Genomic DNA, 20128 nt, shown 5'->3' with positions numbered 1-20128 from the left:
CAAATTTGATCAAAATTTTGAGTACTTATAAAAATTCCTATTAACTATCAATAGAAGCTTTTAAAAGTATCATGATAAATTTGGTAACTGTCTAAATTAATTAAACTTTGGATATGTCCTCTAAGATAAATGAACAAAGCTACCGAAGATGTTAGATCATAATAAATGATCGCTGTTAAGCACCAATTAATTTTAATACCCTTGGGTTCCTATTAAACACCACCTAGAGTACCAAGGGGTTAATTTATAAAATAAAACAAGATTACCAATCTTGAACGCTATTGAATGATTCTTCGTTTGTTATATCGTACATTAGTATGAAGCCCATGGCACCTCTGTAATAAGCCGTTGTTATTGTTCTGTATCTCTCTTGGCCAGCAGTATCCTATTATTTCAACAACAAAAAAGAATAATATAGCAATATATTGAAGCTGAAAGATTTTATAGGGCTAAATGTGATATTTAAATTTCAAGTAAAATAAAAAAGAAACAAATGAAAAGGCTCAAATTTATTTAAAAAGGAGTTTAGTGTTTATTATGAGAATCGATACTTACCTCAGATCTTGATATATATAAATATATAACTTTGTTAGGACCCTCAGGTGTATAGAAAATTCTTAACCCTCTTAGCCTCTCCCCCTTCTCTACTACTTAATTTTGACTCCTAACTTCTAAAAATGCAAAAGTTGTTAAGATACTTTTAATTTACAAATGTATCTGTATACAGATATAATTTTTGTTATACTTATGTAAGGTGTGCCTAATGCTTAATTTAGAATTTCATTGTTAAAATTCAAATTTCAAAGTGAGCCAAAAAATTAATTGATAAAATATAGAAATAGTTAAATTGATTTGAATTATAAAAATAAAATATATTTAAAATTTTTATTATATTTAAATAAAATGTATTGCAAAATAACGAAATATAATAATTGCATAATAAAAATAAGACAATATGATTTACATTAGATATCTGCAAAAGTAGACCCCCCCCCCGGGACCTATTTTTAAAAAAAAAATAGGGTTCGGGTTGGGTCGGACTTAATATTTTTTAAAAAACATCGGGCCAAGTCGGGCCTTGGAAAAATTTTAAAATATATCTAAATTTTATTTTGAATCGTATTATATAACAAAAAAGGCGCCAATATTTTTTATGTAAAATAAAAATATATTTTATTTGTAGCTATAAACTAGACGCCATATGACATTTATATTTTATTTTGGGTATGATAATTTAAAAAAAAAATTAATTTCTATATATAAATAAATTCCGGTCGGGCCGGCAAAAATATTTCGGTTTCGAGTCGGGCCGGTAAGACTTTTTAAAAATAATTTCGGGTTGGGGCTGGGCAGGCAAAACTCTTTTAAAAAAATTTCGTGCCGGAGCGGGCTTGAAAAATAAAGTCCTGCAAATCCCTAATTTGCGTATCAAATATTAATTATATTAATAAAATTATTTAAAGGTATTGCAAAAAAAAGAAATATTTATGCAAAAATAAGAAAATATAATGTAGCATAATAATTGAGATTTATACCAAATATATTAATTGAAATTTTTTTTTATCTCATATTTCATTACGCACAAATTAATAGTTAAATATCAAAATTGTAACCCTTAAAAACGAAAGGTTTTCAATATTCAAAATTTTACCCCCCCCCCTCCTCCAAAGAATTTTACTGACCACCCCACCCCGTGTCGGACTCACCTCGTGGGAAAAGATAAACAAATTAAAAGCATTTGTATTTATCTCGAAAACATAATAAATAGAAAATAAAATTTTACCTTTAATAGTTTTTCTTAGGTGTATAAAAATTATATTTATTTAAAAAAATGGAATTAAACACATTTTTTATATATGGCTGTATCAGTCTTGATATTTAATATATGTGGGTGTGGTAATATTTAGCTTTATCACTAAATATCACGGGCGTTAGTAACAGTTACGGCCATTTTTTTACTATTTAAAATAAACAAATACCAGAGTTTAAAAAAAAAAAATTATGATTACAATTATGAAGGTGTTACATGTTGTACCATGCAATGGCATAGCTACGGAGAAGGTTTTCGGGTTTGGACCCCTCCCAATATTTTTTTTAGATTATACGTTCAAAAGACACAAAAGTGACTTTATATCAAATAAATACCATGAATATTTATATTTTTCTGGTTTTGATGTTTGTGGAAGGATAATATATTACAAAGTCATTGAGAAATCTACTAAATTATAATAACATATTATTGATGCATTTAAAAAATATATTTATTATATATTATCGAAGATTGATCAATAATTCTAGGACTTTTACATTATAAGAAAAACAAATATCATTTTTAAGATCCGGCCAAACCCGGGGCAAAAGGGCCGAAGGCCCGTTAAAGATAGAAGGGGGGCGAAGTCCCCCTGGCTTTTATATGTATGGACCCCCTCCAAGGAAAATTCTTAGCTACGCCACTGGTACCATGTAATATATAATAATGTTTTATTTTAATTTAAAGTTGAATGTTTATAAAGGCATTAGCGCTAATATACATGTACATTTAGATATTTACTATTTAAAGCAATAATTAATTGTAGATCGTGATATGTAAAATGGACATTTAGTTATATTAAATTATGTTTAATTTTTTTACATATAAAGAAATGATATAACTTTTCTTTAAATAAATACTATTATCATCGTTTCTGTATTTCAAACCGTTATCAACTATAGTTTCCAAGATTTTTATCGACCAATTCTCAGTGCAAGACCACCCCACAAGAATTTTTTTTATATGCACAAAAATCACAAGATTTACTTATAAAAAAATTAAGATTTGAAAATTTATGTAAAATTTGATTAAAAGTTCTGTTTGAGAATTCTTAAAAAAATATATTCAGGAAAGATTTTGGATACTTTGAAGTGCATTCCAAACACCGAACAGATAGTAAATATATTTCTTTATAATAATTCTAATAATTACTAGATAAAAAAAAGTATTTGTATTTTAAATTCAAGTTATTCGCTTATCCGACTACAATATGTAAAATCTTTTGAGATACTTTAAGCAGAATTTCAGTTAAACAATTGTCAAAAATATAATGCATAATATTATTTAGTATTTGAATGCACTTATAAGATTTGCTTCGTTATCACTCACAACTATACATTTATTTAAGTAATTTTCTACTTCTGTATATTCTCCTAAAATTGAATTGACTACACTTTTAATTTTGACGTTTTTTTCATCCATTGCCCTTGTGGCCAAAACAAATGTTTTTAATTAAAATTCTTAATGATAATATGTCTTATATTGGTTAAAAAACTTAGATTTTTATAGTCATCCGTCCAAATATCAGTGTTTATCGACAAGTAATTATTATTGATCAGGCTTTTAATCTTAAATTTTATATAATGATATATTTTTGGACCTATAGTATTCATGAGAGTTTTCCGATTCACAACTTTTATATTTTGTTATCCATATGTAACCCAACATTTATCTCTTGGCCTGCTTGTAAAATCCTTCACTTTCTGTTACATTTAAAGATTGAAGATCTTTACAAATAAAATATAACTGACTTTTTAGTATAAAGTTAAAGCAAAATTTAGCAAAAAGTCTCGCGATAAAAACACTTAAACATAAAAAGAAAATAGAACTAACAAAATGATACCGGATGTTGTTTATAAAATGCGGAAGATTTTTAGTTTTCATAAATTATTCTTTTTTAAAAAAGAACTGAATTAAATAAAAAAATATATATATTATAATTATAAAATTGCAAATTTATATTTATAAAAAACAATTTTAAAAATTAAAATTTCCGTGATTCACGGGAAATTTATGTTCACGCCCGCACGCCCGGGAAAAATTTTGGGAAGGTCCGTCACGCCATGGAATTTAAAATTTATTCACACTCACGCTTTCACGGCCCGAGCCTACCTCTAATCTTGAAACTTCTAGAAAAAAATATATCCGTCAGTCAATGATGAGAATTCCAAAAAAAAATTCGGAGAAAATTTTATCAATTATTTTCTAAGACTTGAAAAGCGCATTTTTCGGCAATTAATATTAGGGAAGGGTAAAAGTATTTAACCCTTTATATTTTAATTTTTTATTATTTTATAAGTATGTAATAAAGGGATAAACACATTCGAGAGAATTTTTTAAATATTGAAAACAAATAAAATTCATTAAAAATATTTTACTTTGATAATTATAATATGTTGAGGTTTAAGTTGGGGTCTAAGAAAATTGCATTTTAAATTTCAATATAATTAAATCCGCATGATGGCCTATTATCATTGGCGTACGCAGCGGGGGGGGGCAGGTTTCAATCTCTTCCTTCCCCCCAAAGCCAAAATGCAGATGCCGGACATATTTTTCAAAAATATTATTTTTTATATTTTATTATATTTATTCATTTCTATTTCTTTTTAAATTTTTATATTATTACCTTTTTCATTTACTAATTTACTTTATCAATTAATTTCATTTTCAAGTTTTCCTTGTGGCGTAATATTTATCTATTATTTTAATTTCCCGGTATTATAATTTTCAAATTTCTAGTCATGGATATTTGACTTTTTTTAAAAACGCTGAAGGTGAAAATCATGCCAAAAAGCAAAAAAGTATAGTATAATAATATTTTAATTTAAAAATATTTTTAGCAATTAACCCCCCCCCCCCCACATAATAGCTAATAATGAAAGAATTGTTGAAAAAATAATAGATAGTCAGCATATAGAGCCATCTAAAGGTCAGTTATTCTAAAAATACATTTGGGCAGTTTTATAATAACTTAGCTGGTATTATTTAATAAATAATTTTACATTTTTATGTACTTTTGGAGGTTTTTTTAAACACCTACTTTGAAAATGAAATGTTAATTTAATTATGTAATAATAAAATAACTGAATTTTTTAAGATTCATCATAAGATTATTTTGAAGAAACTTGTAATAGTAAGGATGGGATAGTAAAATAAGAATTTTAGGTATTTAATTTAGTAAAAAAATCAGATAACAAAAATGTCCAACAATAATTTTTTTAAAAAAAATTTTAATTTAATAACTAGAGTACAATGATCATCCATATGATATAGCCAATTTTTTAGATAAAGATAATATTAGCCTAGAAGAAAGACATATACTTCTTAAAAAGATATATATTAAAGATACCTATGATAAATATTTTATTTAATAATAGATTTATATCCACCCCTTAATTTTCAATATCCCCAAACTTTATGTGCTAATCGAAAGTTAAAATTTCAAAATAGCTATAATTATGTGGATCGGCATAGCCCTAAGAATAATTATAATTACATTTCAAATTTTAATAATATTAAATCCGCTAGTTGGCGTCTTATTATTTTATGAAAAAAAATTTTAAAAATTATTTTTTGTCTTAAATATATTTTAAAAATTATATTATATTTATTATTTAATAAGTAAGCTAAATTCCATTTATCATCAATCAAAAATTGATTCGAACAAATTACGAAGTAAATTGCATGAACAAAATATGGGTTTTTATAAATTACGAGTGATCACATTTTAATGGTAAGGCTGCATTCAAACGGGAGACGGATCCGTTTTTACATCCGTTCCGTCAAAAGTCAATCTCATTAAAAATTATAAGTAACGTTATAACGCTCTATGAAATTTGCCGGATCCGTTTTTAAGATGGAAGGGTATCGGAATGGATGCACTTTGAACATATATATCATTTTTAATGAGATTGACTTTTGACGTGCGGGCTAAAGGTAAGATAAATAAATTTTTTTAAAAATAATTTTTGCCTTCAATGCTATTGACATTTTTTTGTAAATAACACTTTGTTTTTATTGCTATTACATTATATTTAGATTAATAACAATATCACCATAACAATAATATCATTCTAACAAATAAGTTATCGAAAATATAATGTTTGTAAAAAGATCATTTTACACCTAGCATAAAAATATATAAAGATTTTACATTTTTAGGTGAAAAATATAATGTTCACTTATTTATTTTATATAAAATGTCAATTGTTTTATTTAATTTTGACATATTGAATATTTAGTGGGATAAATTTAGGTTGTTTTGCAAATTTGATTGTTTAAAAGACCAGGTCGTAGCGAACTTTTGGTTGAGTGGTCCTAAAAAGGGCCTATGGAGAAATTAAATCTGAAATAAAGAAAGAAAGAAAGAAAGAAAGAAAGAAAGAAAGAAAGAAAGAAAGAAAGAAAGAAAGAAAGAAAGAAAGAAAGAAAGAAAGAAAGAAAGAAAGAAAGAAAGAAAGAAAGAAAGAAAGAAAGAAAGGTGCCTATTGGTTATTTTATTAAGGAATTATAATAACTGGGCTCTAGTTATATCTGATCTTGAGACATGGTTTTTTAGATCCTTTAGGTTGAATTTAATCCACCACCGGTCGAGGTAATTTTTTATGCTGTTCATCACTCATTTTATCCCAATCGTGAGGAATCTTCGTCACATATTTTTTTTATTAAATAATAATTACCCATACAAAGAAGGGCTCATTCAAAATCTTTTTCCTGAACTTAATTTAATTCATAAAATTTATTAACCATCATATGTACAGGTGTAGTAGAATTTCGGTTAAATTTTATTTTTAACACATTATTTAACGATTTAGTTATTGTTTGTATAAAGATAAGATATTACCTTTTAAAGGTAAATATACATATAAAAATAAATTATTCTTTAAACCGGTACCTATATGTTTCAATAATTTATTAAATTGTTTCTCTCTAAAATAATCGAGCAGATTTTCAATTTTTTCTAGAAATATTTTATTACTTAATGAAAAGACAAGTCGTCCTTCTTTGCCAAAAATTCTAGTTGCTATATTTTCCATTGTCTTTGAATCGATTCCCTCTTTATCCTGTAAAAATATGTTTATAATCTTTTTCATATGATAAGTACATAAGATATGTGTAGAATTATTAAATTTCTTTTTTTAAAGAGGTTATTAGGCCAAGCTCCTCATTGCTATTGAATATAAGATTTTCAGCATTTATTTTTTTTTAATATGCCTTTCAAATGCGAAAAGAAAATATTAAAAGTATCATAATCAGAGCTGTCATGCATATAGGACCAAAGAATATATGATGATCCTGTGAATATTTAAATATGATCACTTGATTCTAGAAAAAACTATTGTCGTCACAAACTAGGGACCTAAATTATAAGTTTTATCAACACCTATAATACTAGGAAAATCTTGAGATCTAACATTAAGTATGTATATAATATTAGTGTGAACATACTCTGTCTGGGCTTATGTCTTAATTTTTCAATATTGGATCATCTTATATTCTTTGGTCCTATATGCATGACAGCTCTGATTATGAAACTTTTAACATTATTTTTTCGCATTTGGAAGGCGTATTCAATGAAAAAATAAACGCTGGTAATCTTATATTCGGTAGCGATGAGGAGCTTGGCCTAATAACTTCGTTAATGAAGAACTTAAATAATTCTACACATATATTATGTACATATCATTTGAAAAAGAATATAAACCTATTTTTTACAAGATAAAGAGGGAATCGATTCAAATCATCGAACAACATTGGTGGATGTCCACATCTTCAAATCAACATATAAATACCTCCCTTGGCCTTTATAACATATCTTTTTGTATCTTTAAAAATATACATCACTAAATTTGTAGAAAAAGAAATACATGAAGGCTAAACCAATTCTCATTAGATATTAATCCAAGTTAAAAACTCAGGTTATTATATTTCAGCATAGCATATCAAAGCGTTTCTCCTTTCGAAATCAAATGATAATTAGAGCAAATACGCATACCCCTAACCCCTCTCCAATCTTTACTTTATTAAAATATTGATATTGAATTCACCGAATATCTTTTTTATACATTATTTTAAATCGTCGCAAACCCAACATATCATTTTACAAATAAAATATAACGCCATTTATAATATTTCCGCAATTCATTATCTAAAATAATATTCACAAAAAATATCAATATATTGGTCACAAGGGTTGTCTTATCCTTTTGTGCTAAATAACTTAAATTAATCCCACTAAATATATAATATGCCAAAATTAAATAAAACAACAAATTAAAGCACCACTCCGGAGTTGATTTCATACCTCCCCTTCCCAATATTTTTCCTACTAATTTCACCCCCGCCGAGGTGCGTGAATTTATTTAATCCTTCCATTACGACTCTTCTCCCGGTTATGATGGGCTTCGTCCCATCCTCTTCCAGGATCTTACACCCCCCCTCTGATAGTCAGCCAGGTCCCAATTTTACAAAATTTAATATTTTGTAATAAAATAACACATGGACTCGTTCCCGAGTCCATCAGACCACTCTTATTCGGTGCTATACTAATCGCACTCAAAAAACCCAATAAGGATCGCCCAATAGCAATCGGGACCGTATTCCGCCGTCTTGTCGCTAAACTAATATCTTCTAAAATTATGGACAACGAAGCCCTAATTTTAGCACCTCACCACCTAGGTGTCGGCATCCAAGGTGGCTGCGAAATACCCACACACGCTACTCGTATCCATCTCCAAAAACCCAAGTAACAAAATCCTCGTTAAAATTGATTTCTCTAATGCCTTCAACTCCATTCGCCGCTCTCACTTTCTCCCACAAATGTACCACTCATTCCCCACCTTTTCTCAAATCTTCCATTCTTGTTATTCCATGCCATCTCATCTCCAATTCAACAACTATTTACTTTCATCATCAGAAGGGATCCAACAAGGCGATCCTCTGGGTTCGATACTTTACTGAATTGGAATCAACGAAATGGTCAAAAACATTTTTTCCAACTGCAATCTTCCACTGCATACTTAGTACATTGACGATGGAATACGCTGCGGTCCCCCTAATGAGGTTGCTAAGGCACTCGCCATCATCAAAACACATTCCCATGCTATCGATCTCTCACTCAACGATCAAAAAAACCGAGATCTGCTCATTTCATTGCTCCATCCCATTTACCCACAACCGAACTCTCATCCCTCAGTCATCTCAGCTCTCCAGTCGGTGATCTGGAATTCATCAATCACTTCTTCACTAACGAATCATCCAGCTTACTTCATTTCAAAAACATCTCTTAGTTTCTTCTTCCTCATCAAGCTTTTTTTCTCCTAAAAATTTTTACTATATTCATAAAATTCTCTATGCTCTCGATTCACCTCAATTTTCAAATTCCCCAACATTAAAATCATTTCAAATCTCCGTCAAATCTCTTGCTGAAGAGATCCTTAATCTCCGCTTTAACCATAATTCATGATTACTAGCATCACTTCCATGCAAGCTCGGGGGTATCGGCTTACGCTCACCTCTAACTCTTTTCATCAGTGGTTTCATCGCCTCTCGTTTTTCATCTGCCTCAGACATTAGCCTGCTTTCTAACTTCCCTGACCCCTTATTAGCAGAAGCCCCATTTACAATTCTGTTGTCCCAAATACTCCACGACCCTCCTCATGTCATAGAGAGACTGGGATATTCCACTCAATGAAGGCTCCGTCGCTTACCATCTCACAGTTTTTCACCAATTAAATCAAGGATCCGGTTACGAGTTTCTGGATACCATACCCTCCAACAACCTCGATTTGTTACTCTCCGCTGACGAGCTAATATATTCTACTGGACTTTGTTCTTCCGTACCATTGCAAACATTACGAAACCAGTGTCGACAGCAAAGGTAGACACTGTCTCCATTGTCGCCTTTGTCGTGGCCGTTTTTCAGGGCACACCAAATGCAACATCATACTACGCGCCCTCAAATCAGGAGACATTCCATCGACTTGAACCAACACGAATTTTTAGAACCGATGGAAAACGTCCTAATGGAATGTCCTTGATACCTTGGTCAAGGGGTCAGTTCCTGCTTTGGGACTTCACCTACATCGACCCAAATGCACCATCTAACCATAACGTCGATGCCCTCGCCGAGTATCGGAAAATCATAAAGTACAGTTCCTTAGACCCTTCTTTCTTATTCATATCCATTGCCTGCTCCATTCTCACCACCTTCGGTAGCAAACCTCAACGTTTTTTCAAAGAATTAGGCAAAAGAATTCGCGAAAAAACCGATCAGCCTAAGGAATCCCTCTTCTTACGCCAAAGACTTGCTATCGCCATTATTAGCTCTAACTATCTAAGTTTCATCTTTTCCATTATTCCTAGTTTCCTTTTTTTTATCCTCTATCCTTTCCTGTAAATTTTCTACATTTTTCACCTTTATTTATTTTACCTTTTAAAAAAATAAATTATTTGCTACTATATTTTGGCAACATATCATATAAGTAAATTTTCAAATAAAGTAACCCAAGACCGGAAAAAAAAATTGACATTTTATATAAAATAAATCAGTGAACATTATATTTTTCCCCATAAAAATGGAAAATCTATATATATTTTTATGCCAGATGTAAAATAATCTTTTACAAACATTATATTTTTGATAAAATTTTTCTGTGATATCTCATTTATCAGAATGATATTATTGTTATGGTGATATTGTTATTAATCTAAAAATAATGTAATAGCAATAAAAACAAAGTTCTATTTAGAAAAAATAACAATAGCATGAAGTTAAATTATTTTAAAAAACTAATTTATCTTACTTTAACCATTAAAAATTAATCATTCGCAATTTATAAAAACCCATATTTGTTCTTGCAATTTACTCGTAATTTGTTCGAATCAATTTTTGATTGATAATAAATAGAATTTAGCTTACTAATATAATATGATTTTCAAAATATATTAAAACAAAAAAAAAAATTTAAAATTTTTTTCAAAAAAAATAAGACGCCAACTTGCGGATTTAATTTTATTAAATTTTAAGATGTAATTATTTTTTTTAGGGCTATGCCGATTCACATATTTTTCCCCGATCCGATCCGATATTGGTTCAAAACTGATCCCATACCTATCTAATATTAATTTTTCACCACCCCTCTTTGAACGAAATTTAATTAAGAAATCAATAATATTTAATACACAAATCGAATTATGCATTTAATTTAATTTTTTTATCATCAATAATCAAAAAATGTTTACGAATATTGGTCGTATTAAATGAATTAAGTGAATTTTTCACTATTCCTCTTCTTGAAATTAGAATTTTTGCTGTCTTTTGTAAAATATTACCATAATTTAGATACCATATTTAAAAAAAATTCTTTTATTTAAAGTATAAATAGTAAAATTGACGTAATTAAAAAGATTTAAAATAAATAAAACTGGGTGTTCCTTATTTTTACAAAAAAAACTTTTAAAATACTATATATATCTATTTAAAAAATTAAATAAAATTTAAGGTGTACATTTGCATGTTTTAAAAATTATTTAGAAAAAATTATTAATTTAAAATAAATATACTATAAAATAACAAAAAAAAGCAAAGTAAAAAAATCGGATAAATTTTTATGGGTATCGGTGGAAAGCGCTAAATATCGGTGCCGATCCGATCCGATCGGTTCAGCCCTAATTATTTAAAATATAATTATAATTATTTTAAAGGATTTAAAACTATTTATTATGATAAATGTTGTTAAACGGTTTGATTTAAGCCGATTTTAAAAAATGACTAACTCAATATTTTAGCCAGAAAATTATTGTCTAAGCCTCGGGATTTCGTTAATAGATGTTCAAGCCTTTGTCCCACCTATGAACAATATCTTAATGTTGCATAATATTTTTCCTAATAAAATATTGAGTTTAGCTGTTTTTAAAAATCGGCTCAAAATGAGCGGTTTAAACAGCACTAATTATGAGATAAAAGGAAATACACTTTATTGATGTATATTCCTTTATTATTGAATTTATCTAATAATTTAATTTATATCATAAGAAAATTAATCTCACTTATATTAATAGAAATTTATACCTAAGCATTTGCAGTTTACTTAAGCATTTACAGTTTAGTCATACCAGATATTGTGGGCATTCTTTCTTGAGAAAAAACTCAGTTAACCAAAGTGCAAAATGAATGAATAAAATAAGTAATGAAAAATACAAACCAGTTTGCGTTAAGTTTAAAAATATTTTTTGAACTATGCCATTCGAAATACATTATTTACGTTAGCAAACGCAACGTTTGAAGCGCTCAATTCGTGTGCATAATTATACAGTATTTTATATTATTCTAAAATCAATATCGAAAGATTTTTTGAAAAAAATAATAATATTCGCGGATCAAAGATATCAATAGCGCAATCATCCTACTACCTAGTATATTTAGGTGATTGATAAAATATTGAAACGCTAGTTTCAAGGTTGAAATAATATTTTTAACAAAAAAAATGGCCGGCATAGATACTGTGTTTAACAACCGTTGTTTAACAAGCATAAAATAGTGAGCCATATTTTAATTTTTTTAAAAAACTCCAAAGGCTGAGATGATAATTCTTGGCTAAAAGTAAAGCAATTTCTGTAAATATAAAATCTTGTATGGAAAGGGTTCAAAAATCTATAAATTTTGATCTTTACAGTTACAAAAAAAAACAATCTTTTTAAATATATATTATTTTATATTATGCGATTCGTAATTTACCTTAAAAAAAATTCCAGTTGTCTAAACAAATAAATCGGATTTTTTTAAAAAAAAATGTTAATAAAATTTTTAATTAGCGCTATGCAGAGTTAAAAAAAAATTATTGTCGAAATTTCGATATACTCAACTTTGATATTAGATGTACCCATCAAGATTGAAAAGTTATAATTGCCTACTCCCATAAATTTCTTTCTTTAGCCCGACTCATATTAACATAAATTTTCAATATTCAGTATATATTTTTTTTAAAAATATGCGAAATTCCTGGCTGAGCGCGAGCCGATTCTAAGTCGTAAAGATCATTGTTTCCCACAAAGTAAAGTCAGTGTTATTAAACGAAACGTTACTTTCAAAAAGTAGCGCGCTAATTGTTTTATCCGTTTTCATTTTTTTAAATGATAGTAAAAGGAAAAGAAACGCAATTACTTAACAATAATCAATTACAGGATCATCTTAGTGTAATATGGTTAATATAGGTGCCGGCTTTAAAGCACAAGAGGTGCCGGCAGATGTTTAAAATTGGATAACTGTCTGGGTTGGGACAAAAATCCAGGCGCCAACGATTACTAAATTAAGGCAGTACTCTACTGTATTTATATCCTTTAGTTAATTATATTATACTGCTATTAACTCCTTTTTTTTAAAACTATTTATAAAATAACCCATATATAAAAAACTATATAAAAATAACATTAAAAGCTTAAATTTAAAAAAAATATATATTTAATTAAATTTAATAAATATGTTACTTAAAATAAAATAAGAACAGTAACAAAGTAGACAGGACCTAAATTTAATAATGAAAAAAAATACCTTTAAAATATTAAAAGTATTATTAGTTATGCATCTCGACTCACCCTTATCCAATGATGTATATAACCTACTAGATTGGCGATTCATTAATTAATAGTGTTCATATATAGGATGCAGCTGTAGCGCCATTTTGTAGTATGCACTTCAACTAATTGTCTTTATTTATGATTATATGAACGCACGCTAATGTATTTTAAACGTCATACAAACCACGAAATGGAGCTACAGCTGGACATTTTTAAATGCATTTAATGAATGAATCGATAAACTAGTAGTATACATTGCCCTTATTATCCTTAAAAATTAAAACAAATAAATATTCAAAATAGTGAAAAATAATAATAAAGTGTATAAAATAAAATATATTTATTATAACGGCAATATGCACTTATAGAAAATTTATATTTATTATAAGCGTTTTGATAACATATTTAGTTATCATTATCAAGGAAATAAAAATTTAGACAAAAAAAATGATGTTATAAAAATACTAATGTTAAGGTATAGGATGATAAGTTTTTCCATTAGCCAAGTGGATTATAACCATCTTCCCTGATTAAATCGTTGTTCTTCCACTTTTTCTTTTGGCTATCTACACCCTTTCTCTAATTAATCTTTTAAGGAATTTTTTTTTCCTTGTCAAGTGACAAGATAATTATTGAAATTATTATGATGAATATTTATGCGCCCGCGCAAGGGCAGAGGTTTTCTGCGATATTCATGCTCTTTTCGACAGAGATCTTCGCATATTTTATTATAAGAACATGTAACTTGGTAAACATCTAAAGGGTGTATTAACCTTCAAATGTTTGGGAGGTGGTCAAGGCCGTTAGGATAATTCATTTTTTTTGAGTAATTTTCGGTTTTATTACTCTGATTTTGTGATACGCTATAGGAACTATTTATAATATTTCAGATTTTTTTAATTCTAAAGGTAGAGAAACTTTATCACTGCAGATCACTAATTTACATCCTAATTAGTAACAAGTGCCGAGCCTATTTTTTCTTGTCTTAAGTTAATCAAAACTTGTCTTCGTTCAAAAATGCTCAAGATGTATTAACCCTAGAATGATTAAGTAGGGAGTTACGTCGTTATAATAACGAGTAAAAAATTTAAATTGTTGAAACTTAAAAAAATAAACAAAAAAAATTTCCATCCTATATCAAATTTATAAAGAGTGAAAAATAATTTTATCGATATTGGCAAAAAATTAACAAGGTGTTGAACACAGATTGCCTGAAAAAAAAGTGAGAAGAGAAAGTAAAAAACAAATCTTGAGAATTGCCAAATCTGCTAAAACCGCATTGACGGAATTATTAGGATTTTTAATAGGTTTTGTTTGCCGATTAAAATAAGTTACATTGTTTGGACGGGTGGTTAAAGGGGGGGGGGGTGTTGACTGCCGAGCTTATCTAGGGCCTTTGGAGGGGGTGGTCTCAACGTCCTTGGATTAGAGGAATAGTGAGAAGAGGTTTAAATTGACATTAATAAAAGGTTTTTTAAAGATACAATGTTTATATATTTTAAAGTAATTATATTTAAAAGATATAAGTAAGAAATTGCCCCTTTCAACCCTATTAATTTGAAATATCTTAATTTAAGGATTATAACGTTTTACATATAATAAATTCATTTTCGCAGAATAAATACATTTAGATGTTTTAAATTAATCATTGGTTCCAGAAAAATTTTCTGCATAATTTTCGATGATTAGATTATGTTTTTTTATTTTTGATAATTTAAAATCTGAATGATAATAATGGCACGATTTAATATTCAAAATAAATAATAGATATTTTGGAGCTATTAACCCTTGAGAGATTTTGTGATATATCTGCACCCCAGAGATTTTAACAATTTTATTACAAATTAAATTAATGCGCAGATATTTTTGGCTTTATTATTTTTTTCATTGGTCACCTAAGTTTGTTGGTAATAGTGTATCACCACCCGCTTGGAACCCACCAATTTATTTTTTGCCATATTGGGTTTTGATCGTAAAACTGTTCAGTTAAAGGTGAATTCGGCAATAAGTTCGGTTCATATTTCAAAACCGTCAATCATTCCGCACCGATAGTTTTTTTTATAATTAAACCTATCCGCCCGCATAATGTTTATTAAACTTCTATGCCCCCTGATAACGTAAGTAATTTCAAAAGATAAAGTTCTTAGTTATATGCTTTTACTTCCATGTATTTTTTTTAAAGATTTTTAAGTGATGTTTCTGCGAGCGCAATAGTAGTCGGAAAATCGTAGTTAAGCCATAGACCCAATTATGAATTCGAGCTTATTATCCGAGAACATAAAAACTTTACTTAATGTTAGAGAGGTTAGAAAATAAATTGTTAATAAAAAAATAATAATACGAATTATTACAAATATGTTCTTCCGGACTTCATTTTCAAACTAAAAAGAAAGTAATTTGATAAAAACAATCAAATAATGTTATATTATATATATATATATATAAACAACAATATATATATAACCTATATATATAAACAACTAAGTGGCTATAAAAAAAGAGAGAAGACAAAGTTTATCGATTTTAGTCAATTATTCGATTTTTAAAATCATAAACTTACAATTCTTTTTATCTCTATATTTTATTTAATAAATTTCATGAAATTGTAAATATTCGGCCTCGTTTAGCGCGAAATGCCGCGATGTTACCCATACGATGACTAATTCATCGCTATAGTGCGCATAATTTTAGTATCTCAAACGCTGTGTTGCATGCGCAAATAAAACATTTCAAATGGCCTCGTGCAAAATTGGTAAATTACCGTTTGGCGTTATCATCCATTTAGAAAAACGCAAACAGGTTTCTTTTTTTAATACTTTTTTTATTCTTCGTTTTGTTTTGTAATATTATATAAAATTTAATATAAATAACTTACTTATATCCTAAAAAAGAAAATTCAGAAATTAAAGAAATAAGAACGCAGACGATAATATAAATTTCAAAGACAACTCCTTTTTGTCTAGAACTTATATTGAATCGACGGATATTAATAAAAGTCAACCTAAATTTAAACAAGGGACGCGTTACGTTTTTTTTATTTAAAAATTATGGCAAAACGTAAACGCTCAATTTGTGCGTACTAGCATATTCATCGCTAAACAATAGCATAGCTGTATAATTTAACATTATGTATTTTGTAAAATTAATCGAGACATCGCGGTATTTTGGAGTTTATTATAAACCTAACCTTACCTCTGAGTGATTTAACATAATAATCACCTCGAGATTCCAGCTTTAGAATCACTAATTCCGAAGTTCCTCTCATTACTATTATTTAAAAAATAGATCAGCCACTCACCCCCCCCCCCCTCATAATAATTTCCTAATTTTAAAAATCCAGAAGAAAGAAAGAAAAAAAACTAACCCATATCTGAAGCTTGATCCGTTTATCGTGTCGGAATATAGTCTTGACTTTGAAATCGATCCCAACAGTTGATACAAAAGCGGAAGTGAAGGAATCGTCGGCATAACGAAATAAGAACGAAGTTTTACCTACGCTACTATTACCTATAATAAGAATCTTGAACATGTAATCGAAATTCTGATCTGCCGCATCCTTCTGCCATCTGTTTTCCGAGCCTTGCGCCATTTTTAATAATTGTTATAACAATATTTCGGATGTATATTTTATTATTATTTTTCGTGTTAGATGGATGATAAATAATTATTTTTCTACGTGTATATTTTGTTTTCTGGAAGAATCTCGTCTGCTTTTGTTAATTTGTTTGAGAAGACCGAACTATTAACTCTTTATCGTTATGAAATACAAACATAAATTTCTTACAAATAAATTAAAATATGAAAATAGATAACGAGAATAAATACGTAGGTGTAAATTAAATCTTGATAAGTGTTTACGCTAAGAAGATGACGCAACGTTTAAAATTTATGCACAACTAAAAAGATAATAATTTATATAATTAAATATTTTTTCAGTATTTGTCAAATCGAAGCGTATAACGTAAATATACTACAAAATGACGTCAAATCAAAAATCAATTGTTTAGTAATACTATTAAGTTTGAGATAAGCAATTAAAATCCAATCTTAATTATTATTAAATGAGGTCATCTTAACTTACTTCTTTAACGCTGCGTTTTAGCTCGAAAAATCGGGTGGGTTAAAAGATAGGCAATAAATTGACGCGGCTTTATAAACGCTATGTTAAAATAAAAGAATTTCACTAAGCCTTACGCTGCATTTATAGTAAACGCGTTATCTTTAAGCGTTGCGTTATTTAATGCTATCGAAATAATAACAGCTGATTCTTCACAGCGATAATTAAATAGATAATGATAAAAATAGAGATTATTATTTTATGTAATATTTAAGTTGAACGTGCATTTTAAAAAAAATTTGAAAAGTTTCAAAACTTCTAAAATTTTAAAGAAATCGTAGTTAAATTTTTATGAATTAAATGAACTATGTTTTTAGCAGGGATGTGAACCCTTAGACAAAAAAAGGGTCTAGGTCAGGGTTCGGGTACATGAATAAATTTGAAAAGAACCCGGGTCTAGGGTCCGGGTACAGCCAAAATACGAGGGTTTGGGTCCGGGTTAGTCATGTTTTTTTTATCTTTATATTTAAAATAGCTAATTTATCTATTTTCATTAAAGTTTCGAAAGTTTATGAATTCAATTTTTTGATGTTTTGGACATAGCTCTGTAAAAGGTTTTTTCTATTAAAGAATATTTCTTAGGCCAAAAATTTTTTTTGTCAATTGTTGAAGTATCTCAAAATCCAAACTAACATAATAAGCTTTCATTTAATACATTCAAAAATAATCCTTTTAAATATGACGAGGGCAAAAAAATAGTTTTGCAATTAAAACGCGAAGTAAAAGAAGTGATCCAATAAGACCTATTTAGACATTTTATTGTAAGAGTAAAATATCATTTAATATCACTAATATAAGTTTCAATTTACGCTTGATTAATAATTCAGATTATCGTTCATTTTATTATTTTTAATTTTATGTACTACTTTAAATGTTTATACTAAAGGATAACAAATCACATGTCATAATGACGCGAACAAAAAAGTAGCGTTTTAGAGTTTAAAGGCAGCATCAAAAAATAGAGCGGACGGCCTTTAAGAAATTAATTTTTTATTTATAAATGGAAATAGAATATAATCTCAAGCTCAAAATATTTATTTTATTCCTTATTATGGCTTTGAACCCTAATTAGGGTTGGTTCAGGAATTTTAAACTTTATTTAGCCTGAAATTTTGATAACAGACCTAATCGGAACCGGCTGAACCCGCTTTGGGTCAATATTACCCCGGGTTCGATGGGAGATCTATAAATCGGTCTCTATTTAGTCTGTGGTCCCAAAATGTCCAACCAAACCATTTTAAATTTCGGAACCCTAATAACTTTGATGACTCAATGATGTCAATTCTATTTTTATTCTATTTACTACGAAATAAATAAGAAATATTTCCCATCTGATTATTGTTAAAAATGTGTTGATATCAGCACTCTTACCTTTACCTCGTATACATTAATGAGAGGTCAATTTCTTAATTGAAGATGTTAAGGACTAGTCTTAGATTTAATATATACAGAGAGAATCTCCCTACCAAATCACTACTATTAAAATGTATTAATAGAAATGGAAAAGGCGATATAAACTTAAAATCAATTTATAGAAATTTTAAGCATATTATAACTAATCATTTTACATTTCCTATGATTTTAATAAGCAATATATATATATTTTTTTGAATCTGCATTTATAGATATAAGTCATACATACCATTTTTTTAACCTCGTGCAATTTATATTTTTCTTGATATCTAATAAACATTTTATTTTATTAATAGAAATTTTAATCCTTAGCAATAGTCACAATCATTATATAGTGTATGTCGTATAATATAATATTTATATTTTTTTAAATCCCCCTCAATTTTGTTAAGTATTATTATTATTATAAATAAATAAATGAATATTTGATATAATGATTAATGAAATTAATTTACGAAATACAAAGAAGTTTATTTATTAGAAGAATTATACTGATTATGAAAAATGGAGTGATACTACGTCAAAAAATTCTCATAAAATTGAAATCATCATGAAAATTAACTTATTAATTTTAATAATTCAAGCAAAATTAGGTATATATGCACATAATATAATTTATCTAAAGGCAGTAGGGTCAGGGGCGCGTACGGGCTCGAGCCCCACCCCCGAAATTTGAATTTTTTTAGAGCTCACTGAGATTGTAAAGGTTAGTGACGCCCCTGTCTAAAGATTCCGTATATCAAGCGATGGAACAGTCTTCGTGAAGCTATGGCCAATGATACTAAAAGAAAACAAAAAAATTTACCATGGTTTTTTTTAAAGTTCAACCTTGCATGTTTAAAAAAAAAGAATTGAATTTGATTTGATTTTATAGAAATGTGTTAAAATGTTTCCTCTAAAAATCGCTCTAAAACAGATTACAAGGCGAGTTCCAATAATATTTATAGCTCGACAATGTATTTTACTTAAAAGTGACTCACTGCAGTATCGTTTACCTTTTACTTAATGCTACCTTAATTGGTTTTGGATAAAATGTTAGATTTTAAACTTGGAATGTAATGCGGCATTTTTAGTTTTCCCACCTATATTACAAAGTAGTATTGGGAATTCATTCAGACAAAATTAGAAGTGTGGAAGAATTATCAATTAATGGGAAGATCTCATTAGAATGCAAAAAGGTCTCATTTTTCAGTTCTAGTTAGTGATGCGGA

At 28.2% G+C, this 20128-nt stretch overlaps 1 protein-coding gene across 2 annotated transcripts in view; it reads right to left on the bottom strand.

Annotated features, from left to right (window-relative positions):
- Positions 1-20128, bottom strand: part of LOC135928963 (ras-related protein Rab-3-like) — a 33145-nt gene that overhangs the window by 2516 nt on the left and 10501 nt on the right. The window contains exons 2-3 of one of the 2 annotated variants that reach the window (XM_065465423.1): positions 16752-17135; positions 267-385 (exon numbers count right to left, since the gene is read on the bottom strand). In XM_065465423.1, coding sequence (XP_065321495.1) covers positions 267-385; positions 16752-16976 — 344 coding nt within the window. In that variant the 5' untranslated portion in view covers positions 16977-17135. Of the gene's footprint in view, positions 1-266; positions 386-16751; positions 17145-20128 lie in introns of those variants that run through there. The other variant, XM_065465424.1, reaches the window with a different exon arrangement.

Source organism: Gordionus sp. m RMFG-2023, chromosome 4, assembly GCF_954871325.1.
Source record: "Gordionus sp. m RMFG-2023 chromosome 4, tfGorSpeb1-WG-v2, whole genome shotgun sequence".
Classification (NCBI taxonomy): Eukaryota; Metazoa; Nematomorpha; class Gordioida; order Chordodea; family Parachordodidae; genus Gordionus; species Gordionus sp. m RMFG-2023.
Note: the sequence above shows the minus strand (reverse complement) of the source record. Positions and strands in the feature narration are given on the sequence as shown.